Source organism: Vulpes vulpes, chromosome 13 (assembly GCF_048418805.1).
Source record: "Vulpes vulpes isolate BD-2025 chromosome 13, VulVul3, whole genome shotgun sequence".
In the NCBI taxonomy this organism is placed as follows: domain Eukaryota; kingdom Metazoa; phylum Chordata; class Mammalia; order Carnivora; family Canidae; genus Vulpes; species Vulpes vulpes.
In genome coordinates, this window is record NC_132792.1 from 105,832,197 (window position 1) to 105,850,040 (window position 17,844).

The 17,844-nt window shown below is 46.2% G+C and overlaps 1 protein-coding gene across 2 annotated transcripts; it reads right to left on the bottom strand.

The window, feature by feature from the left end:
• Positions 1-387: 387 nt before the first annotated feature.
• INO80C (INO80 complex subunit C) lies at positions 388-17,294 on the bottom strand. Of its 2 annotated transcripts, none has more exons than XM_025996974.2 (5): positions 17,059-17,294; positions 8,044-8,154; positions 6,936-7,047; positions 5,941-6,008; positions 388-799 (listed from the first exon to the last, which is right to left on the bottom strand). In XM_025996974.2, the coding sequence occupies exons 1-5, from the start codon at positions 17,212-17,214 to the stop codon at positions 668-670; spliced, it is 579 nt and encodes a 192-aa protein (XP_025852759.1). In that variant the 5' UTR covers positions 17,215-17,294; the 3' UTR covers positions 388-667. The 2 variants fall into 2 exon arrangements, with proteins under 2 accessions (XP_025852759.1, XP_025852760.1); XM_025996975.2 differs by lacking the exon at positions 17,059-17,294 and adding an exon at positions 12,142-12,294.
• Between the last annotated feature and the right edge of the window lie 550 nt (positions 17,295-17,844).

Sequence of the window (17,844 nt, forward strand, 5' to 3'; positions counted from 1 at the left end):
GGGCAGCATCCTGTTCTAAGACAAAAGCCCTTCTTGGAAGAAGTGTTCACGCCTCATACTCCAGAAGTGGGGCTGGGGCTTGTGTGTTATCCAGCAAAAGCAGCTATAACAAAATTCCAGACTGGGTGGCTTCCATAACAGACACATGTCTCTCAGTTCTGGAGGCTGGGAAGAGAGGCAGGCCCAGTGCAACACTTTCTTCTCCAGTCCCAATTTTGGAACCTCTTCTAAGCATTCTGATCAAAAAGAAAAGCTAACTTGCTCTAAAGCAGGAGTCATTGGGACTAGGAATAATCCAGCCCTGTTGTCAGGGTTCACTGTACAGTCTTTAAATGTGTTATAAGAGGGTTTACAATGTTGAAGCAAAAACTCGGGAATGTACATGGGTTAAGTGAAAAGCACAATTTTGTATTTTCTTGTCAAACAACTTTACTTGAGGCAACAACTGAAGTATAATTTAATTCAACAGGAAATATCACACTTGGAGGGAAAACACAGAAAAGAAAAAAAAAAAACAACCCTGAAATTAAAGCCAAACATTCTTTCCAAGGCACAGCACTGACATTTCCAGATTGACAGCAGAATGAGTTTGTTTCCATGAAACAAAACCATGAGTCCAAAATTCGCCTTTGAAACAGATTTCCACCTCATCTCCATTTCTCAAGGCTCAGGGAACAATGCTTGTGGCCTTCCTCAGGGCCAGGTAGCCAGTGACGACGTCAGAGGGCAGCCTCCGGATATAGGAAAACTCTTCAATGGTGCTGAAGCGCAGCTTGCTCTGGGGGTCGGTGTAGTTGGCCTGGGTGGGAAACAGGCAGAGAAAGGCAGAACAGTGGTGGTGGTGGTGAATGTTTCAAGTTTAAAACTTTTTTCTATTTTACTTAAAGTGAGATATCTTCATTTTGTCTTACTCTGTCACCAAGAACACTAAATTGCTTTTTTTTTTATTTAATTTTATTTATTTATTCATGGGAGACACAGAGAGAGAGAGAGGCAGAAACACAGGCAGAGGGAGAAGCAGGCTCCATTTAGGAAGCCTAATGTGGGACTTGATCCCAGGACCCCGGGGTCACGACCTGAGCTGAAGGCAGACACTCAACCACTGAGCCACCCAGGTGCCCCTAAATTGCTCTTTTTGTCAAAGACTTGTTAATCTTCCCAGACTTGAGAAATACTTCAGGGTATGGACAGGAGGAAGAGGAGTAACCACATCATACACTAGGACTCTTCTGGTAGGTGCTACAAGGGCTCCAAGGGAACAGGGCCAAAATGGAATTTGTGATGATCCCTGGTCCCTGTCTTCAAACTCCCATCTGCTCCCCCAAGGCAGGGAACAGAGGCTGGCAAGGCACACCTGCCCCACCCTGTTACACCCCTGCCTGCTCCTCTCCTGCTCCTCCTCCTCCTCACCCTCCCCGTGCCACTCCCTGGGCTCCATCACAGTGCTGGATGGGCCACCCACCCCCACTCTCCCGGTGGAAGGGACCGCCACCCTACAACTGCAACCAAGGTTATCTTCACAACTAGCACTTCTGGTCATGTCATTCCTTGGTGTGAAATCTCAGTAGGTCCTCTCAAGTCCTCAGCATGCCTCCTCAGACTCTGCCAGCTGGCCTGGGCCCTCCTCCTTCCCAGGCGTTTTTCTCAGCCACACATCCCCACTCTGGTTTCAGCTGCCATGGCTCTCAGTTCCTCCCTGCATTCATACCCCACTCGCCCCTTCCTGGGGAGGGCCCAGTCTATCCGTAATTGCCTGCTCATCCTTCAGGGCTCAGCCCCCAGTCATCTCATGGGGAAGCCTTATCTGCTCCCCACCTCCCACTCTCCCCATATCTGTCTCCTGTGGAATGCTTATCTCTCTTGCTTTTACGTTTGTTATCTGCATGACTCTGAGTAAAGTCTAGGCTGAGAGGTCCTAGGAGACAGGAACGCTGTGGTTTGCTTATCACGGCATCGGCATCGCTGCTCCTTGTACAATGCAGAGTGCACAGTGGGCCTTCAGGTAGTGTTTGTATGAGTGATGAATGAATGAATGAACGAACAAACGACCAGGACAATCACAGAAAATAAAACTCACTTCTCGCTGACCTATCAAAATTCTCTTTTGGTCTGTTTTCCCCATGTGCATAATGAAGAAAATTCACTTACTGTATACCTCAAGTCACAAATAAAACCTTGGTCCTTCAGCTTAGTCTAGATCTTGCCTTTCTGTCCCACATTTCCTTTAATGACAGGAACATTAAAGAAGGCTTCTACAGATTTTGAAACAGAAAACATGAGGGTTGGATGGAACTGGAGGGTATTATGCTGAGTGAAATAAGTTAATCAAAGAAGGACAATCATCATATGGTTTCACTTATATGGGAAATATAAGAAATAATGAAAGGGATTATAAGAGAAAGGAGGGAAACTGAATGGGGAAAAGTTAGAGAGGGAGACAAACCATGAAAGACTCCTAACTCTGGGAAACAAAGGATTGTGGAAGGAGGTGGGTGGGGGGGATGGGGTGACTAGGTGACGGGCACTGAGGAGGGCATTTGATGGGATAAGCACAGGCTGTTATATGTTGGCAAATTTAATTTTAAATAAAAAATTTTTAGAAAGAAAAGAAAACATGAGGGTGAATCAGTTGGAACTCCCTTTAAAAAAGTATTAAAGATGACATGGAAGTCTAGACAGATATGGCCGGGTACTCCAGGGCAGGCAGTGTGCTGCAGTGCTGATCACCTGTGTGGACCCCGCCAGTGGCAGTGCCATCACTGAAGAAGGGAGAGGAGGCTGAAGCAGCAACAGCTGAGAGGAACTCGGTCACAGGGCTCTCACAGCCTACAGAGCCCTCAGTTCTGCCTCAGGGGATCTCCCTAAGGTAGTTACCGTCTGTGCATCAGGGAAAGATTAGTCCTCATGATTAATTAAAGCTCTCCACAAAATAAAACCTTGGTCCTTCAGCTTAGTCTAGATCTTGCCTTTCTGTCCCACATTTCCTTTAATGACAGGAACATTAAAGAGGCTTACACGGAAAAAGAGCAACAAGTCCCTTTCGAGAACTCCTGGCCACGAGGCAGTTGGATGGACTGACTGGCAGGAGAGGCTCCCCGGCAGTTCCAAGCAGGGCTGCAGGTCCCTGTGGCTGGCTTTGATCATCCAGCCTCCAGATAGGAACCGGCTTTGCCCTGGCTCTGTTTCCATGGCTGCCTCACTCTTACCACCAAACTGTACAGAGCCAGCCCGCCCAAGTTCAGGCCTCAGTGCCAAGAAGGCTGAAGAAATAAGGCATGATACAGAGCTGTTTTGGCACCAACAAAAGCTTGCACAGACCAGACCTGACCTAGTATTCTGAACAGAGGGAGGATGCCAATGACACCCCAGAGTTGAACAAGTAAAAAACTGCACTCCTCCAGTCTTCCCTCCCCTGGATTCCATCCCTGGAGCCTGAATAAAACAAGGGCCGCCTTCCCGCAGGGCAGCAGTGAACAGCTTTAAGGCCTCCCCTGCCGCAAGGTAACAGGCAGGGTTCACTGCTCTCCCCATCTTACCCAGAGCCACGGCACTTCCCGTAGCTTTGTCATGAGGGCTAAACACAGGTGTGACCCCGAATGCCTTCCTGCCATGCCCACGCACAGCGGACAGCCATTTGGCCAGCCGAGAACAGGTGAGTCAGTGTAAGCATGAGCTGGATGTTATTTTTTAATGATGCAACTTTAATTTACACAAGTAACAAATGGACATATTCTCCTCTAAAAAAAAAAAAAAGAAAGAAAGAAAGAAAACGTCATGAATAAGCCTCAAGTCCCTTTTTCCAACCATCTACCATTCAGAAGTCCTTGTCTCTCCCTGAGGAAACCACTGTACGCAGGCATCCTTCCAGACCTCGTTTGTATATACCCTTACACACAGATATAAACACCCCAGAGAAATTACCTACTATTTTTTTGTGTATATTGTTTTTTGCTTTAGTGATACCATGCTGCTTAATGCTGCTTTGCACCTTTCAGTAAATAATACATCTTGCAAGTTTACCCCTGTTGTTACATATTCATCAAGCTCACAGATTGGTATGAGAACACCTCCACCCCCTGATCTTTATTTTGTTTCCAATATTTTGCTCATAATCCCATTTTCTCATCATCCTTGTACACACTATTTCTCTAGGGAGCTGCCTAGAAGGCAAATTGCTGGGTCACAGGCTTTAGCTTTTCTGTCTCAAAAGGTACTACCAAATGTCCTCCAGAGAATCCAGACTAACTATTCCCACCTCAAAAGGGCTGTGTATGAGGATTTCTGTTTCTCTATGTTGATGACGTTTATAATCAAACGTCTTCATTTCTTCCCTGTTGAGTCTTTTTCCTAATTATCAGTAAGGCTGAATATCTACTTCTTTGTCATCTATATGTCTTCCTTATAACTATCTTCATATCCTTTTAGTCAGTCCTTGTATGGGACGGTCTTTCAATGATTTGGTAGAGTTCTTTGTATATTCAAAATTTCTTAATTCTGGGCAGCCCTGGTGGCTCAGCAGTTTAGCGCCTGCCTTCAGCCCAGGGTGTGATCCTGGAGACCCCGGATCGAGGCCCACATCGGGCTCTCTGCATGGAGCCTGCTTCTCCCCCTGCCTGTGTCTCTGCCTCTCTCTCTGTGTCTCTCATGAATAAATAAATAAAATTTTAAAAAAATTTAAAAAACCAAAATTTCTTAATTCTTACATACAGTGGGTAAGAGGCTTAGGTTATGTATGACATGACAAGTCCTTGCCCAGGGCATAAAGGGGCCTGGAACAATGCCTCTCAAGATGATTCTCATGCCTCCTCATGTGTGTAAGCCACTGCACTAGCAGATGAGCTACCCTGGTGGGGATAAAGCTACCTCCTAAGAGACCACCCTCTAAGTCTGCCCATAAACCATGGCTTCTACAAGGAGAAATGTCCATCTGGGGCTGCCAGACTAGCTCTCCTGTTATAAACAACTATTAAAATGGGTCAAATATACGAGGTGACTGTTGGCAGGCAGGAGATAAGATAGTGTAAGACTACAACACTGCTCATAAAGGTGAAGTCCCCTCCGAGGTTAGGAGATACCTGCCCTGAATGGATGGCAGAAGAACCTACCACACACAGGTGAACACACGCACATGCCATGTTAAAGTACTTCTACTCTCCCTGTTGTTTTTTACAATCTCTGTATTTAAGGGTCTATGTTAAAATGTTTCAAGTACAGGGGTGCCTGAGTGGCTTAGTTGGTCAAGTGTCCAACTCTTGATCTCAGCTCAAGTCTTGATCTCAGGATCATGGGTTCAAGCCCCACATAGGGGCTCCACACTGAGCATGAAACCTTCTTTAAAAAAAAAAAAAGTTTGTAGGACATACAACGAGTGTGCACTGCGTGGAGGAGAACCTACAACATACGACTGATTCAGAAAGAATAACTAACATTATTGTCAAAAATATAAGAAAAACATCTTTCCCAGCATAAAATGTATATCATTAGTTTAGTCAGTTTTTTTCAGAAGTTTAGAGCTGTACATTTTCATAAAAATATAAAGCATTTAAGTGATTTGAGTTTTGGAAAGTGAAGTGCGTCATTTTGGTTCAAAAATATTTTTTAAAGTACAATCATCTCTAAAATATGAGAAATTTTTTACACTTCAGTAGTAAAAAAAGGAACTGTTTCTTTCATATTCTCTCATGTATTAACAAGCAGAGGAAGGGGCGGTGAAACCCAGGTCTCCCACTTTCTGGAGCAATCTGCCCTCCGAGCTGCTCACACGGAGGCCCCAGATTGCAGCCACTCTACAATAAGTGTGTGTGTTTCACCACAAACCTATCACCTGTTCAGAGTATGCAGGCTCCAGGCGGGGTCTGCATATCAACACTGGCAAAAGAGTAGTGTGAAATCTCCTTTTCAACTCAATGCTATGAGACCTAGAGATGTAATTATACTCACAAGAAGACCGGAGACATCAGAATACTTCTTAGCTGGTTTAAAGGAGGGAGGAGCATCAATACTGAAGTCTGGAGGGAGAGGAAAAAAAAAATAAGATAAGCTGGCTTTAAAATATTCAGATCCCTTTCCTTTTTTCTCCTAAAATGCTGTTCAATAATATTTCTGAAATTTTCATTCTGTGATTAAGCCCTCACAGAATTCTCTGGGGAAATAACACAGTATGTCACAGACCAGGTGCAGGCTCTGGAGCAAGCTCTGCCCTGTCCTGGGGCCCCTCTACTCCAGCAGAAGCACTGGAAAGCTCATCTGCCCACAGGCCACTCTCACTGTTGAGGGCTGCACAGACTATGGGCGATGCCAGACAACCCACTAATTGGATCTGAGTGTCCGGACACCGGAATGTCCACACCCAGACTACTGACTAGCTCACTTGTCACCCATCTGAGTCACCCTCATGAGAGATGTGCTGCAGGACAGGACATGGAGGAACTTTGACCTGTACTTTCCAGTGAGGTTGAACAGAACATCTAACAGTGCTTTACACAACTGTGAAGATCTTGCAGCATAAGGCATTTACTCTGACGACCAACGGTACAGACAGTAAAACAGGGTCAGCCTTTAAGATGGTGGTCAGAAACCCTCCTATATCTTGGGCAACCCAGTTCTTGGAAATAAATTTTCAGAATAGACTCTGGAATAAGAAGTTTGTCTCACAGAAACACCAGTAGTATTGTATCAGGACCTTTTCCTGTAGATTGAAATGTTAGCGGTGCCTCTAACAGCCACAAGCCCGGGGCCAACACAAACAGGTTCAGCACAGATCCTGCTGTGGGGACCCCCCTACACTGTCTCCCTCCCCCCAATGTGGATGCTACTCTCCCAGCTCCGAACCACAAGCTGATTCCTATGTTAATGCAAACACAGGCAAGTAACGTAGGTAGGTTCGGTTCCTCCTCTGAACATTATACACACACAGAAAGCTCTAGACAGCTCACAGTTAGGATCGTTCAGTTGCCACGGCAATGCCCTTTCAGAAGCGAGGATCTGTTTTAGGTTCTTCCAGGTTCTGTTCTTCTTGCCAGCGACTGCACCGCCGTGGCCAGAGTGCTGGGATTGGAGACGTGCATCAGAAGAGACAAAAATCAGTGGAGCCTGCCATTTCAGGATCTGAATGATACTTATTCATCACTGTAACACACCCCTCATTCTGTGAGCTCATTTGTACCCTCAACGGTTGTTGTTTAAGAATTACACTGTACGCTTTAATCTGACATAAACTTTCAGATTATCAAAACCCATGAGGTAGCTGATCATGAAGTAGAAATAAAAGGGTGGTGGTGGTTGTCCTTTTTTTACCTGCTCATAGAAAGTCACATCCTTTATTGGGACTAAATAGAATTCACTCATGAATTTTCCCATTACTTTAAATTTATTACAAAGTTAGATTTAAACTCATGATCACACCTCAACTGCCCTTCTGAGGGCAGGTCACTGCCTTGCAAATTACTGGAGCTCCTGGAAAACCCAAGTAAGCCTCAATCATCGCATGGCAAGCCCTCTGGAATTTTCTTTTCTTTTTTGTTCTATAAAAATGACAAAATAAAATGGAAAAGAATACCAAAATCTGTTGCAGGCATTGGTAATACTGTATTTTTAAAACTGATGAAAAACAAACTTCTAATGACATAATATGAATCTCTGTAATTACTATAGCTCTTGAGAATGAAAGGAAGAGTAGCCTATTTCTGCTTTACCGCAACATAAGTTAGATTTACTTAAATTAATGAGAACTCTTTTAGTTCATTGTTTTAAGCCTTATCTAAAACTTACATAAGACCAATGAAAAGGGATGGTGAGCAATCATGGAAATGACCCGCCCTCAAAATAGTATCCTTTAACCAGTTGTACCAGGGAGAACTGGCCCACTGGGTGAGCAACAAGAAGGGCCCTCCTTCTGCCTCCACCCTCTCCTAACAGCCCAAGGCAGAGAAGGTGGTGACTTTGACAGAGAAAGGACATCAGTGCCACCGGGCTGCAGGCCCAGCAGGATCAGAAGCTGGGGTGTGGCTGTTTTTTTAATTTATAAAATACCTCGAAGCTTACCACAAAGTTTGGATCCTTAAATGGCAATGGCTTGGCAGCTTTTTCCATAGGTCCTGTGCTGAAATCAGAGGTCACCATCTTATTCTCACTCATGGCTTCCATGCTGATACCCTTAAAACATAATAAGGATTGTCGGAGGTCAGTTTCTTCTAGGTGAACTCTCTAACTTGGCTCCTGACAAGACAGATGATACCACAGGACATGTGAAGGAAGACAATGCCCCCAGAGCCCTAGCGGGTGGCCTGCACCAGAGAAGGGCACGCCAGACTGGGAGCACTACCTGTTGTGCGGAAGCCACAGGAGAGACAGCTAGGCCCCAGCTGCCTCGCTTCCTGGTTCCCCCATGTGCCAAGCCGTAGGGATGGCTGTCCTACCAAAGCCGCTCATTGAACTCTGACAACTGCTCTTACCCCTGGTTTCCAGAAGAGAAAACTGAGGCTCAGGGGTATGGGCTCCAGGCCACACAGTGATTACCTCTGGATTCACATCCAGGTGGGGCCAATTCCAAAGTCCTCACCATCTCCGCAACACATCTTCCCTGCTCCTCCTGATCTTGTCAAACTGTGCCTTAAAACATTGAGATAAAAAAAAAAAGGGCCAGCCCCTGTAAGGGTGTCATCAGCCAGAGAACCCGGGCTCCAGCTCTTATGCTTCAAGGGAGCAACAGGACATAAGCATTCGTAGGAAGGAGAGTAGAGGGAGAGGAGCCTGGGCGGCCACCGGTCAGGGGCTGCACCCCGACAAGCAGGCTAAATGCTTTAAAACAAAAAAACCTGTCAAGTTAATCATCACCAAGAAAAAATAAACCAAAGTAAAAAATCACTTCTGATTTTTAACATAATTTCCAGTCTTCCTAGACTGCAATAAATTATTTTTAATTGGTATATAATTTACATACAGTGGAATACCCAGATCTTAAGTGTAGGTTTCATGAGTTTTGCCAAATCTTTACACTCGGTTAACCTATGTCCCTATCGAGATAGAGAATATCCCCATCATCCCAGAAAGTACCCTCATGCCCCTTCCTAGTCAGTACCCTCCATTATCAGGGGCAACCGCTGTTCTGATTTCTACCATGTCACTTTTGCTTATTTTCAGACTTCATACAAATGGAATCTGACAGCATGTACTCTTGTCTTTGGCTTCTTTAGTTCAGCATAGTGTTTTTGGGATTTCTCTATGTTGTTGCAGAGGTCAGTAATCTGTTTGACCATATTTGTGTGCCCTCAGCAGAGTGGTATTCCACCGTATGGATATACCACAATTTGTTTATCCATTTTCTGTTGATGAGCACCTGGGGCATTCTCAGTATTCAGCTATTATAAATAACACTTCTGTGAACATTCTGTACCAGGCTTTGTGTGGACCTGTGTTTGCACTTCTCTTGGGTAAATACATAGGAGTGGAATGGTGGGGCTATATGCTAAGTGCGTATTTAACATTATAAGAAACTGCCAACTCATTTTCCTAAATGGTTGCCTTCTTTGACACTCCCAGCAGCATGGGCCACAGAGGCCAGTCACTTTGCTGCAGTAGTTTTCTGAATGGTCTCCTCTCAAACACCTTCCCAGACGCTTTGCCAGGGTCTCTGCACGTGAGCCTGTGTTCCTCCTCTGTCCACACCACCTCATCCATCTGGCATGCTCCTCTACCTATCCCCCCCTACGCTTCATGATCTTTCCTAACTTTTTTCTCTTCCAAAGCCTAGCTCAATGTCAACCCTGTAAGAACTAAGAAGCCTCCAATTTCTCAACCTTTTCCCACCATCTGCAGCCAGAAGTGTTCCTGTTGCTTTCTTTCCTCTTTCACCTCCTCCCTCCCTCTCCCTGGAGTCCTTCCCACAGCCCTCGGCCCTCATCTGGCAGCTTCCTCAGCTCGCTACCTCAGAGGGGCTCTGTGGGGCACAACTTGCCCACTCCTTCTCTCCAGCACAGTGAGGCATTCTTAAATGCAAGCCTGATGGGGTGACGGGGCTCTCCTACTTTATAGCAGGCCAGTGGGTCCCAATGACCTGGAGATGAGAAACACATCCTGGCCTCCTCTCCACCCTTACCTTTCACTACCCCTCCTTCCCGCATTTTGTATTTTCTGGCACAAAAGCCATTGAGTCATTTTCTATATGGTACAAATAGTTTCCAATTTTCCCATTTGCATTTATGCTTTACTGAGATTATTTTCATCAGGATTAGTCCATGTCAGTTTTAATTTTATAACAAAGATAAGATCTAGCATTTTGTACATAACTTTTCTTGCCCTGGTAATGTTTCCTTCATGGTCATGGCATTTCTGCCAGGTATGTGTATCCCGTGAGGCCAAATTTGATGAGGAAAATTTGATTTTCCCCATCACATTTAATCAATAACCAACATGACCATGTGTAGTTTTAGCCTGCTATCAATGTTATTTTGTGTTGACTCATTTTAAGACCAATATCTATTATAAACTAGATATATGATTGATAGTTTGTATTTATGTCTTAGTCAAGGAAAAACAGCAGCTTTGTGAAACAGGGAACAAGAGACCAGAAGAAGGAGAGACAAAAGAGAGAGGTGAGCAGACGAGGGAAGAGAGACTCAGGGAGTGGGAATGCACAGAGCAGTTGCCCGTCCAGCTCGGTCTTCTGTCTCCCCACATCTAACTAGATCAGAATCTACCGTATGTGTATTCTGAGGAATACATAAGGAATGAGGGGAGGCTAGAGTGAAGCCGTGCTACTGGACTGAAATCAGTGGTTAGCAGCGTGGGCTCACGGCTTTACTGTTTGTTTGTTTTTTATGGTTTTTCTGCTCAGGCAGAAAAACAGATACAGAGAGGAGGGGGGGTGTGGGGGGAGCACACCCGTCTCCTTCCTAGCTCTCTCCTCGGACACAGCTGTAAACAACAACAGGCAAACCTATGCTCAGATCCTGGTTTCTAAATGTGATTCTCCAAGAAGTACTGATCCTTTAAAAAGTAGCTGGCTCTAGGGCTGGGCAGGAAAGTACAGAATGGGTGCTGTGGTTCGAGAAAGAAAATAGCTCTATCAGTCTGCTAGGGCAGCGCTGACAAAAATACCACAGACTGGGTGAGCTAAACAACAGACATGTATTTTCTCACAGTTCTGGAAACTACAAATCCAGACCAAGGTGTCAGCGGGATTGGTTTCTCCTGAGGCCTGGGTCCTCTGCTTGTAGACGACTGTCTCCTTGCTGTGTCCTCACTTGCCCTTTCCTCTGTACACCCCCTTCCTTGGTGTCTCTTTCTTTTATACTGACAACAGTCATATTGGATTAGGGATCCACTTTTATGACCTCATTTAACCTTGCTTACCTCTGTAATGGCCCTATCTCCAAATATAGTAATGTTCTGAGGTCTACTGGGGTGAATCTTGAAGGGACACAGTTCAGTGCAAAACAGCTCTCAAAAAGTGATGGGGTCTATTAAAGGACTCTAGCCAGACTGAAGAGGTTCCTACTAGCTAAGGACAATTTGAGAAACAAAATAAATAACACTGATCCAGAATATATAAAGAATTGTTAGCACCCAACAACAACAACAAAATTCCCTTTTAAAAAAAGAGCAAAAGATTTCAATAAGCATTTCTTTGAAGATCTACAAATGGCCAGCATAAAAGATGCTCAACATCATTAGTTATTAGGGAAATGTAAATCAAAACTACAATGAGATATCACTTGGGATGGCCACAAAGACACTAATGTGTTGGCAAGGATGTGGAGAAACTGCAACCCTCACACATTGCTTGTGAGAAAGGAAAAGGGTAAGGTCACTTTGAAAAACAATTTGGTGTTTCCTCAAAACATTAAACCCAGAATTATCATATGACCAAATAATTCAACTCCTAAGTATATACCTGAGATAATTTTTTTAAGTCTGCAAAAATGTGTGCATATTCATAGAAGTATTTCCTTTTTCTTTTTAAGAAGTATTTCCTATGATAGCTAAGATGTGCAAACAACCTACATGTCCATCAGCTGATGAACACAGAAAGTGTGGTAAATCCACACAATGGAATACTATTCAACCAGAGAAGGGAATAAAGTCCTGATCCTTGCTATACCATGGATAAGCCTTGAAAATATTACGATAACTGAGGGGCACCTGGGTGGCACAGTTGATGTCAGCTCAGGTCATGATCTTGGGGTCACGGGATCGAGCCTCTACGTTGAACTCCATACTCAGAGCAGAGTCTGCTTGAGTTTCTCTCTTGCTCTCCCTCTGCTCCTCCCCACCTCCATTCTCGAATAAATCAATCTTAAAAAAGAAAGAAAATACTATGAGAACTGAAAGCAGACACAAAAGACCACATATTATATGACTACATTCGCATGAGGTAACTACAGCAAAGATCAGAGGTGGTCAGGGCTGGGAGGAAGGGGGAATGGGGAGTGACAGCTAATAGAGGGTTTCTTTTTTTGGGGTTGTGGAAATATTCTAAAATTAGATGGTAGTGACTGCAAACCACTGAAGTGTACATTTTTTAAGAGGGTGAATTTTATGATATGTGAATTATAACTCAATAAAGCAGTTACAAATAAATTTATGGATGAATGAATGAAGCTAGTCTCAAAGTATCTCTTCACGGGATACTTTAATACAAACAGGAAAATAATAACTTTAGAGTGGAGAAACCTGGAAGACACCACCTTAATAAGTACTCAAAGCCAGCATTAGTGATAACAGAACATATGGCCATCATGTGCCATGCTATGATCACTGAGAAGGGGCAGCGTCACGTCTGTACTCTTGCCAAAAATGTATTACCCATATCTGATCATGAGGAAATATCAGACAAGCCCAAATTAAGGAACATTCTATGAAATAAATGACCAGCACTCTTCCAAAGTGTCAGGTCGTGAAAGATAAAGACCAAAGAACTGTTCTATACAAGAGGAAGCTAAAACACATGACAACTAAACCAATATATGATCCTAGATTGGATCCTGGACCCGACCAAAGACAAGAATCCAGTCTATGTATTAGGTGTCAGTGTTGCTTCAGTGTTAATTCCCTAAATTTGATGGCTGTACTATTGTGACGTATGAGAATGCTTTTGGTTTTAAGCAATCCACACTGAAATATTTAGAGCATTAAAAAAAAAAAAAAAATACAGTGACCAAAAGAAACCTCTTCCCTGGGGAAGGCTGAGCTGCTAGCCTGACAGCGAATGAGCCAAGGGCTCCACGGACCTCCAGAGGAAACTATAGCTGGCATGCGGGTCAGGAAGAGTGGCCACCTGTTCTTTCAAGAGGCTGTAGTTCAGGAGTGAAGGAGGAAGCCTAGCTCACTGGTCGTAGGAACCTGAGATGAGCAGGTCTCAGGAAACTGGCCAGTGTCAGAAGAAGCAAAGTGGTCTTTTTCTCAAGGAATTTAGTGCTTCATTAGGGTGGCCACAGGACTACTCATGGACTACGAGGAGGCTGGCCGACAGGTGGCCTCAAGTACGTGAGAGAGACAGCCCTAAGAACCATACAAGGAGCTTCTCCTCAGAACAAAAAAGCCAGATTGCTAGGGACAGCTCAGGCCAAATAGGCAAAGTGAAAGGTTTCCCAGGGCCAGATACACTTAAGTGGCAACTTTACTATTGTAGTGTTTCATGAAGAAAAGGACTGCTTATATAATGTTTCCATCTGAGAGAAAATAAGCAAATACAGCTGCTAAAGAAGCAAGGGGAAGATCCCAGAGGGGAAAGGAGAAGCAGGCCCCAGGGTCACTGACAGTGATACCAGAACCTTCCACAGAAACCACCCAGGTGGTGGCTACTATCCTCAAAAAATGGCCTTAGCTTTTCCTCCCCTGCAGGAAGGGCAGAGAGACTGCCTCTTCCCCCTTTTTCTGGATGCCTCTTCCTGATTCCTCATGGATAAGCTCCAAGGGCCGTGTGAGCAGTGAAATCCTGGGCAGGAATCAGGGCGCTCTTTCATGTAGGCCGTTCCCAGGCCCCAGGGAGAGACGGGAAAGCGCTGGAAGGCAGGCAAGACTGGGGAGGTGGTGCTGCCCTGGGGGCCACCAAGAGAAGCAAGTATCTCAGCAAGTGTGTGTGGGTTGGGAGGTCTGGGAGCTCTGCCAAGGGAGAGGATGCACCGTCAGACAGGTGCATCTGCTGGGAGGAAGGGGAAGGTGTGGGAGAAAGTGCCAGAAGTCTGCATCACCACTCGCCATTCCCCCATGCCAGAGAAGAGGCAGCAAGGGAAAGAAGATGATGTGCTCAAGCACTGAGTTTCAAAGGGGACCCCTCCTGCTCCTTTGGTCCCTCCATCATCCTCTGTCCTTCCCTTGTCAGCAGGGCCATGGAGGAGCCACGGTGAAGAGGGGCCAGAGAAAGGAAGCCATCCAACAAGAACTGAGCTACATCATTCCAGAGCTGCATCCTGCCTGTTTAACAGTGAGGACTCTTCCCTCTCAGACCAGGATCCAAAAGAACACCCCCCTCTGGGCCCTGAACTGGGTGTTGTGCCGTTCCTCCTTAACCCCACCCTGTATGATACCACACCCTCATTCTTCCCCACCCTGGGCTGCAGCCCCGCTGGGACTCTGGTGCCTATTAGTGATAGGATGAGAGGGAGCGGCCTTCAGTGAAAGGGAGGATCAAGTCCGTGAAGCTAGAACGCAAGAAAATAAAATTTTAAATGATGTACAGTTTCCATATTACAAAGCCACTGTTAACACCAAGAGACTTTATGAGCTGAGCCACCCCATCCCGGAGATGTGAACACTTGACAAAGAGGAAAGAAGTAATGCTTAGCACTCAGGGCTGTCCCCTTTTTGCAGCACCAGAAGTGCTGATGCAAGTCCCAGGGAGGAGAAACCTGGCCCTGTCAAAGCAGCATAGGCCTGCCTATGGCGACTATCTGCTCACCAAATACATGGCTTCGTCTCTCCACGTAGAGGCCTGAATAACTGACTCAGAAATAAGGACAGCATGGGCACAAAGACAAATGCACTTTTTCTTGTCACTGGAAAATCAAATGCCCAGTCACATCGATCCAAAAGTATTCTAGAATCAAATTGCTGAGCCTAATCTAGAACTGCAATGGTGTAGTTGGGTGACTTAAAGTAGAATTGTGAGAAGCAACCCAAATATTTGATAAAGTCGGTTAAATAAGAGCACTTAATTCCTTAAGAAGCCTGTCAACGTAGATTCGTGAAATAACTCTGAGCTGAAAGCAGGGCGCACAATGTTACACATTGTGGACAATAATGAAAAACTCTCTCCACGCAGAAAACACAAATTATAATAGTTATCAGGGAATAAGCGAGTGACTTATGTCCACTTTAAAAATAGAAAAAAGAGGGATCCCTGGGTGGCGCAGTGGTTTAGCGCCTGCCTTTGGCCCAGGACACGATCCTGGAGACCCGGGATCGAATCCCACTTCGGGCTCCCGGTGCATGGAGCCTGCTTCTCCCTCTGCCTATGTCGCTGCCTCTCTCTCTCTCTCTCTCTCTCTCTGTGACTATCATAAATTTAAAAAAAAAAAAAAAAATAGAAAAAAGAGGGGCACCTGGGTGGCTCAGTCCATTGAGCCTGGGATTCTTGATTTCAGCTCAGGCCATGATCTCAGGGTTGTGAGATCCAGCCTCTCACTGGTTCTGTGCTCAGCCGGGAATCAGCTTGAGATTCTTTCCCTTCACCTCTCCCAACTTGTTCTCTCTCTCTCTGTCTCAAATAAATCTTGAAAAAAGGAACTTCTAAAACTAACACCATGATTTCCTTTTAAAGCTGGAGCAGGGATGCCTGGGTAGCTCATTGGGTTAAGCATCTGACTCTTGAGATTGGCTCAGGTCATATCGCAGGGTCCTGATATCCAGCCCGGTGTCAGTCTCCACACTCCGCAGAGTCAGCCTGGGATTCTCACTCTCTTTCTGTCCCTTCCCCTACTTGTGCGCGTGCGCGCTATCGGAAATAAAATCTTGAAAAAAAACAGATAAAACACAGAGGTTATTTTAAGAATCAAACGAGAGGGATCCCTGGGTGGCGCAGCGGTTTGGCGCCTGCCTTTGGCCCCAGGGCGCGATCCTGGAGACCCGGGATCGAATCCCACGTCGGGCTCCCGGTGCATGGAGCCTGCTTCTCCCTCTGCCTATGTCTCTGCTTCTCTCTCTCTCACTGTGTGCCTATCATAAATAAATAAAATTTAAAAAAAAAAAAAAAAAAGAATCAAACGAGATAGGGGTGCTTCGCTGGCTCCTTCGGTGGAGTGTAACTCCTGATCTTGGAGTTGTAAGTTCAAGCCCCATGTTAGGTGTAGAGATAACTTAAAAAAAAAGGGGGGGGGATTAAATGAGCTAGGATTTAGAAAGTGCTTAGAACAGTGACTGGGACAGTGCTCTCTTATTGCTTTAATAAAATGCAGGAGCCAAGAAAAACACTGACCTAACCGAACACTCCTGCTGGAACTGTGGGGCCTAGGTCACCCAGATGCCATGAGGTCTGCGCCAGGCACTGTGCTCAGGGCCTTCCGGGCATGATCTCATCCAATCCTCTTTAACAACTCCATGGAGTGAGACCAAACCACATTGGGATGGGGAAACTTGAGTGTCAGCAGAGTACTTTTCTGACAAATGAGGGGAGCCATCAGGATCAATACATCTTGGTATTCCTCTGTGTAGGACATTGGAGCGCTCGGCACCTCACGACACTCGGTACACGTCTGTAGAAAGGACGAAAGTGAGCACGCCGACCTGTGCTTGCCTGAAACTCAGAGAAGTCCTGGGCCTCAACCTAACGAGACGGGAAGGAATGATCATTCCACTAAGTCCGCAACAGCACCTCCACCTCTCCTGCTCTCGAGGGCAATGCAACGCGTGTGGTGCTTGAACCAACGCCCGCTTGCCCACGTTGAGGAAAAATATTTCATCTGCACCAGCGACCGCGTCCACCCGCGGCGAGACCTCCAGAACCTGGAAGGCCCGGCACCTAGGCCCCGGCCCGGCCAGCTCTGCTCGGCTCTGCGCACGCGCGCGCGCTCCGCCCCGCACGGCCCCGCGCATGCGCAGCGCCGGCGAGCGACAGCATACCTGCGTAAAGCTAGAGGCGGACACTTTTTTCTTCTTACTGGCGCTGTAACTCCCAGCGCTGCTGCCGTTGTGGGACGGACTGGCTGGCCTTTTCTTGCTGTTACGGGCTATCCCCGGGGTGGAAGTGGTGGCCACAATTGGAATTTGAGCCGCCATCCCTACCCTGAGTCTTCCTCCTCCCCCGCCCCCCCTTTCGCCGGGCCGGCTGCGGGACTTCCGGCTCGCCCTTACTTCCGCCTTCGGGCGCGAAAATCCGGCCTGGACTCCCAGCGCGGTCGCGGACTTTGGGCCAAATCTAAAAGGCGGAGGTCGGAGCAGTCCATTCCGTGGAGGCCCCAGGGTGTCGTCACCGGGTCACCAGGTCGGCGCCCTGCTACTCAGACGCTCTGAACCCGAGCACGTGCTTGGAAATTTGCAGTGACTGAGAAACAGAACATCTCATGATCTTTTTGCAAACACTGGGTTCTTTAAAAAAATTAAAGACCGTGGTATCTTTCTTCAAGACAGAACCCTGTTCACCTTTTAATGTCCACGTGAAGTTCTGGGTGTTCTGGGTGGATGGAACAGACTGCCACGCTGCTGGGGCTCCCCTGCTGGGGCTCCCCTGGGTCGCTGCCTTGGCTTGCGGAGCAAGTTTGTGCTTAGTGGCTGGGAGCCCAAAGGGACTGGAGGCGTAGAGTGGTTCTTAACCTCCTAGGAGCCCCAGACCCTTCCCCCGCCAACACCAAACGTATGCAGTGTGGACAAAATTTTATACACGGATTTCAGGGAGTTTGCAGCTGAAAC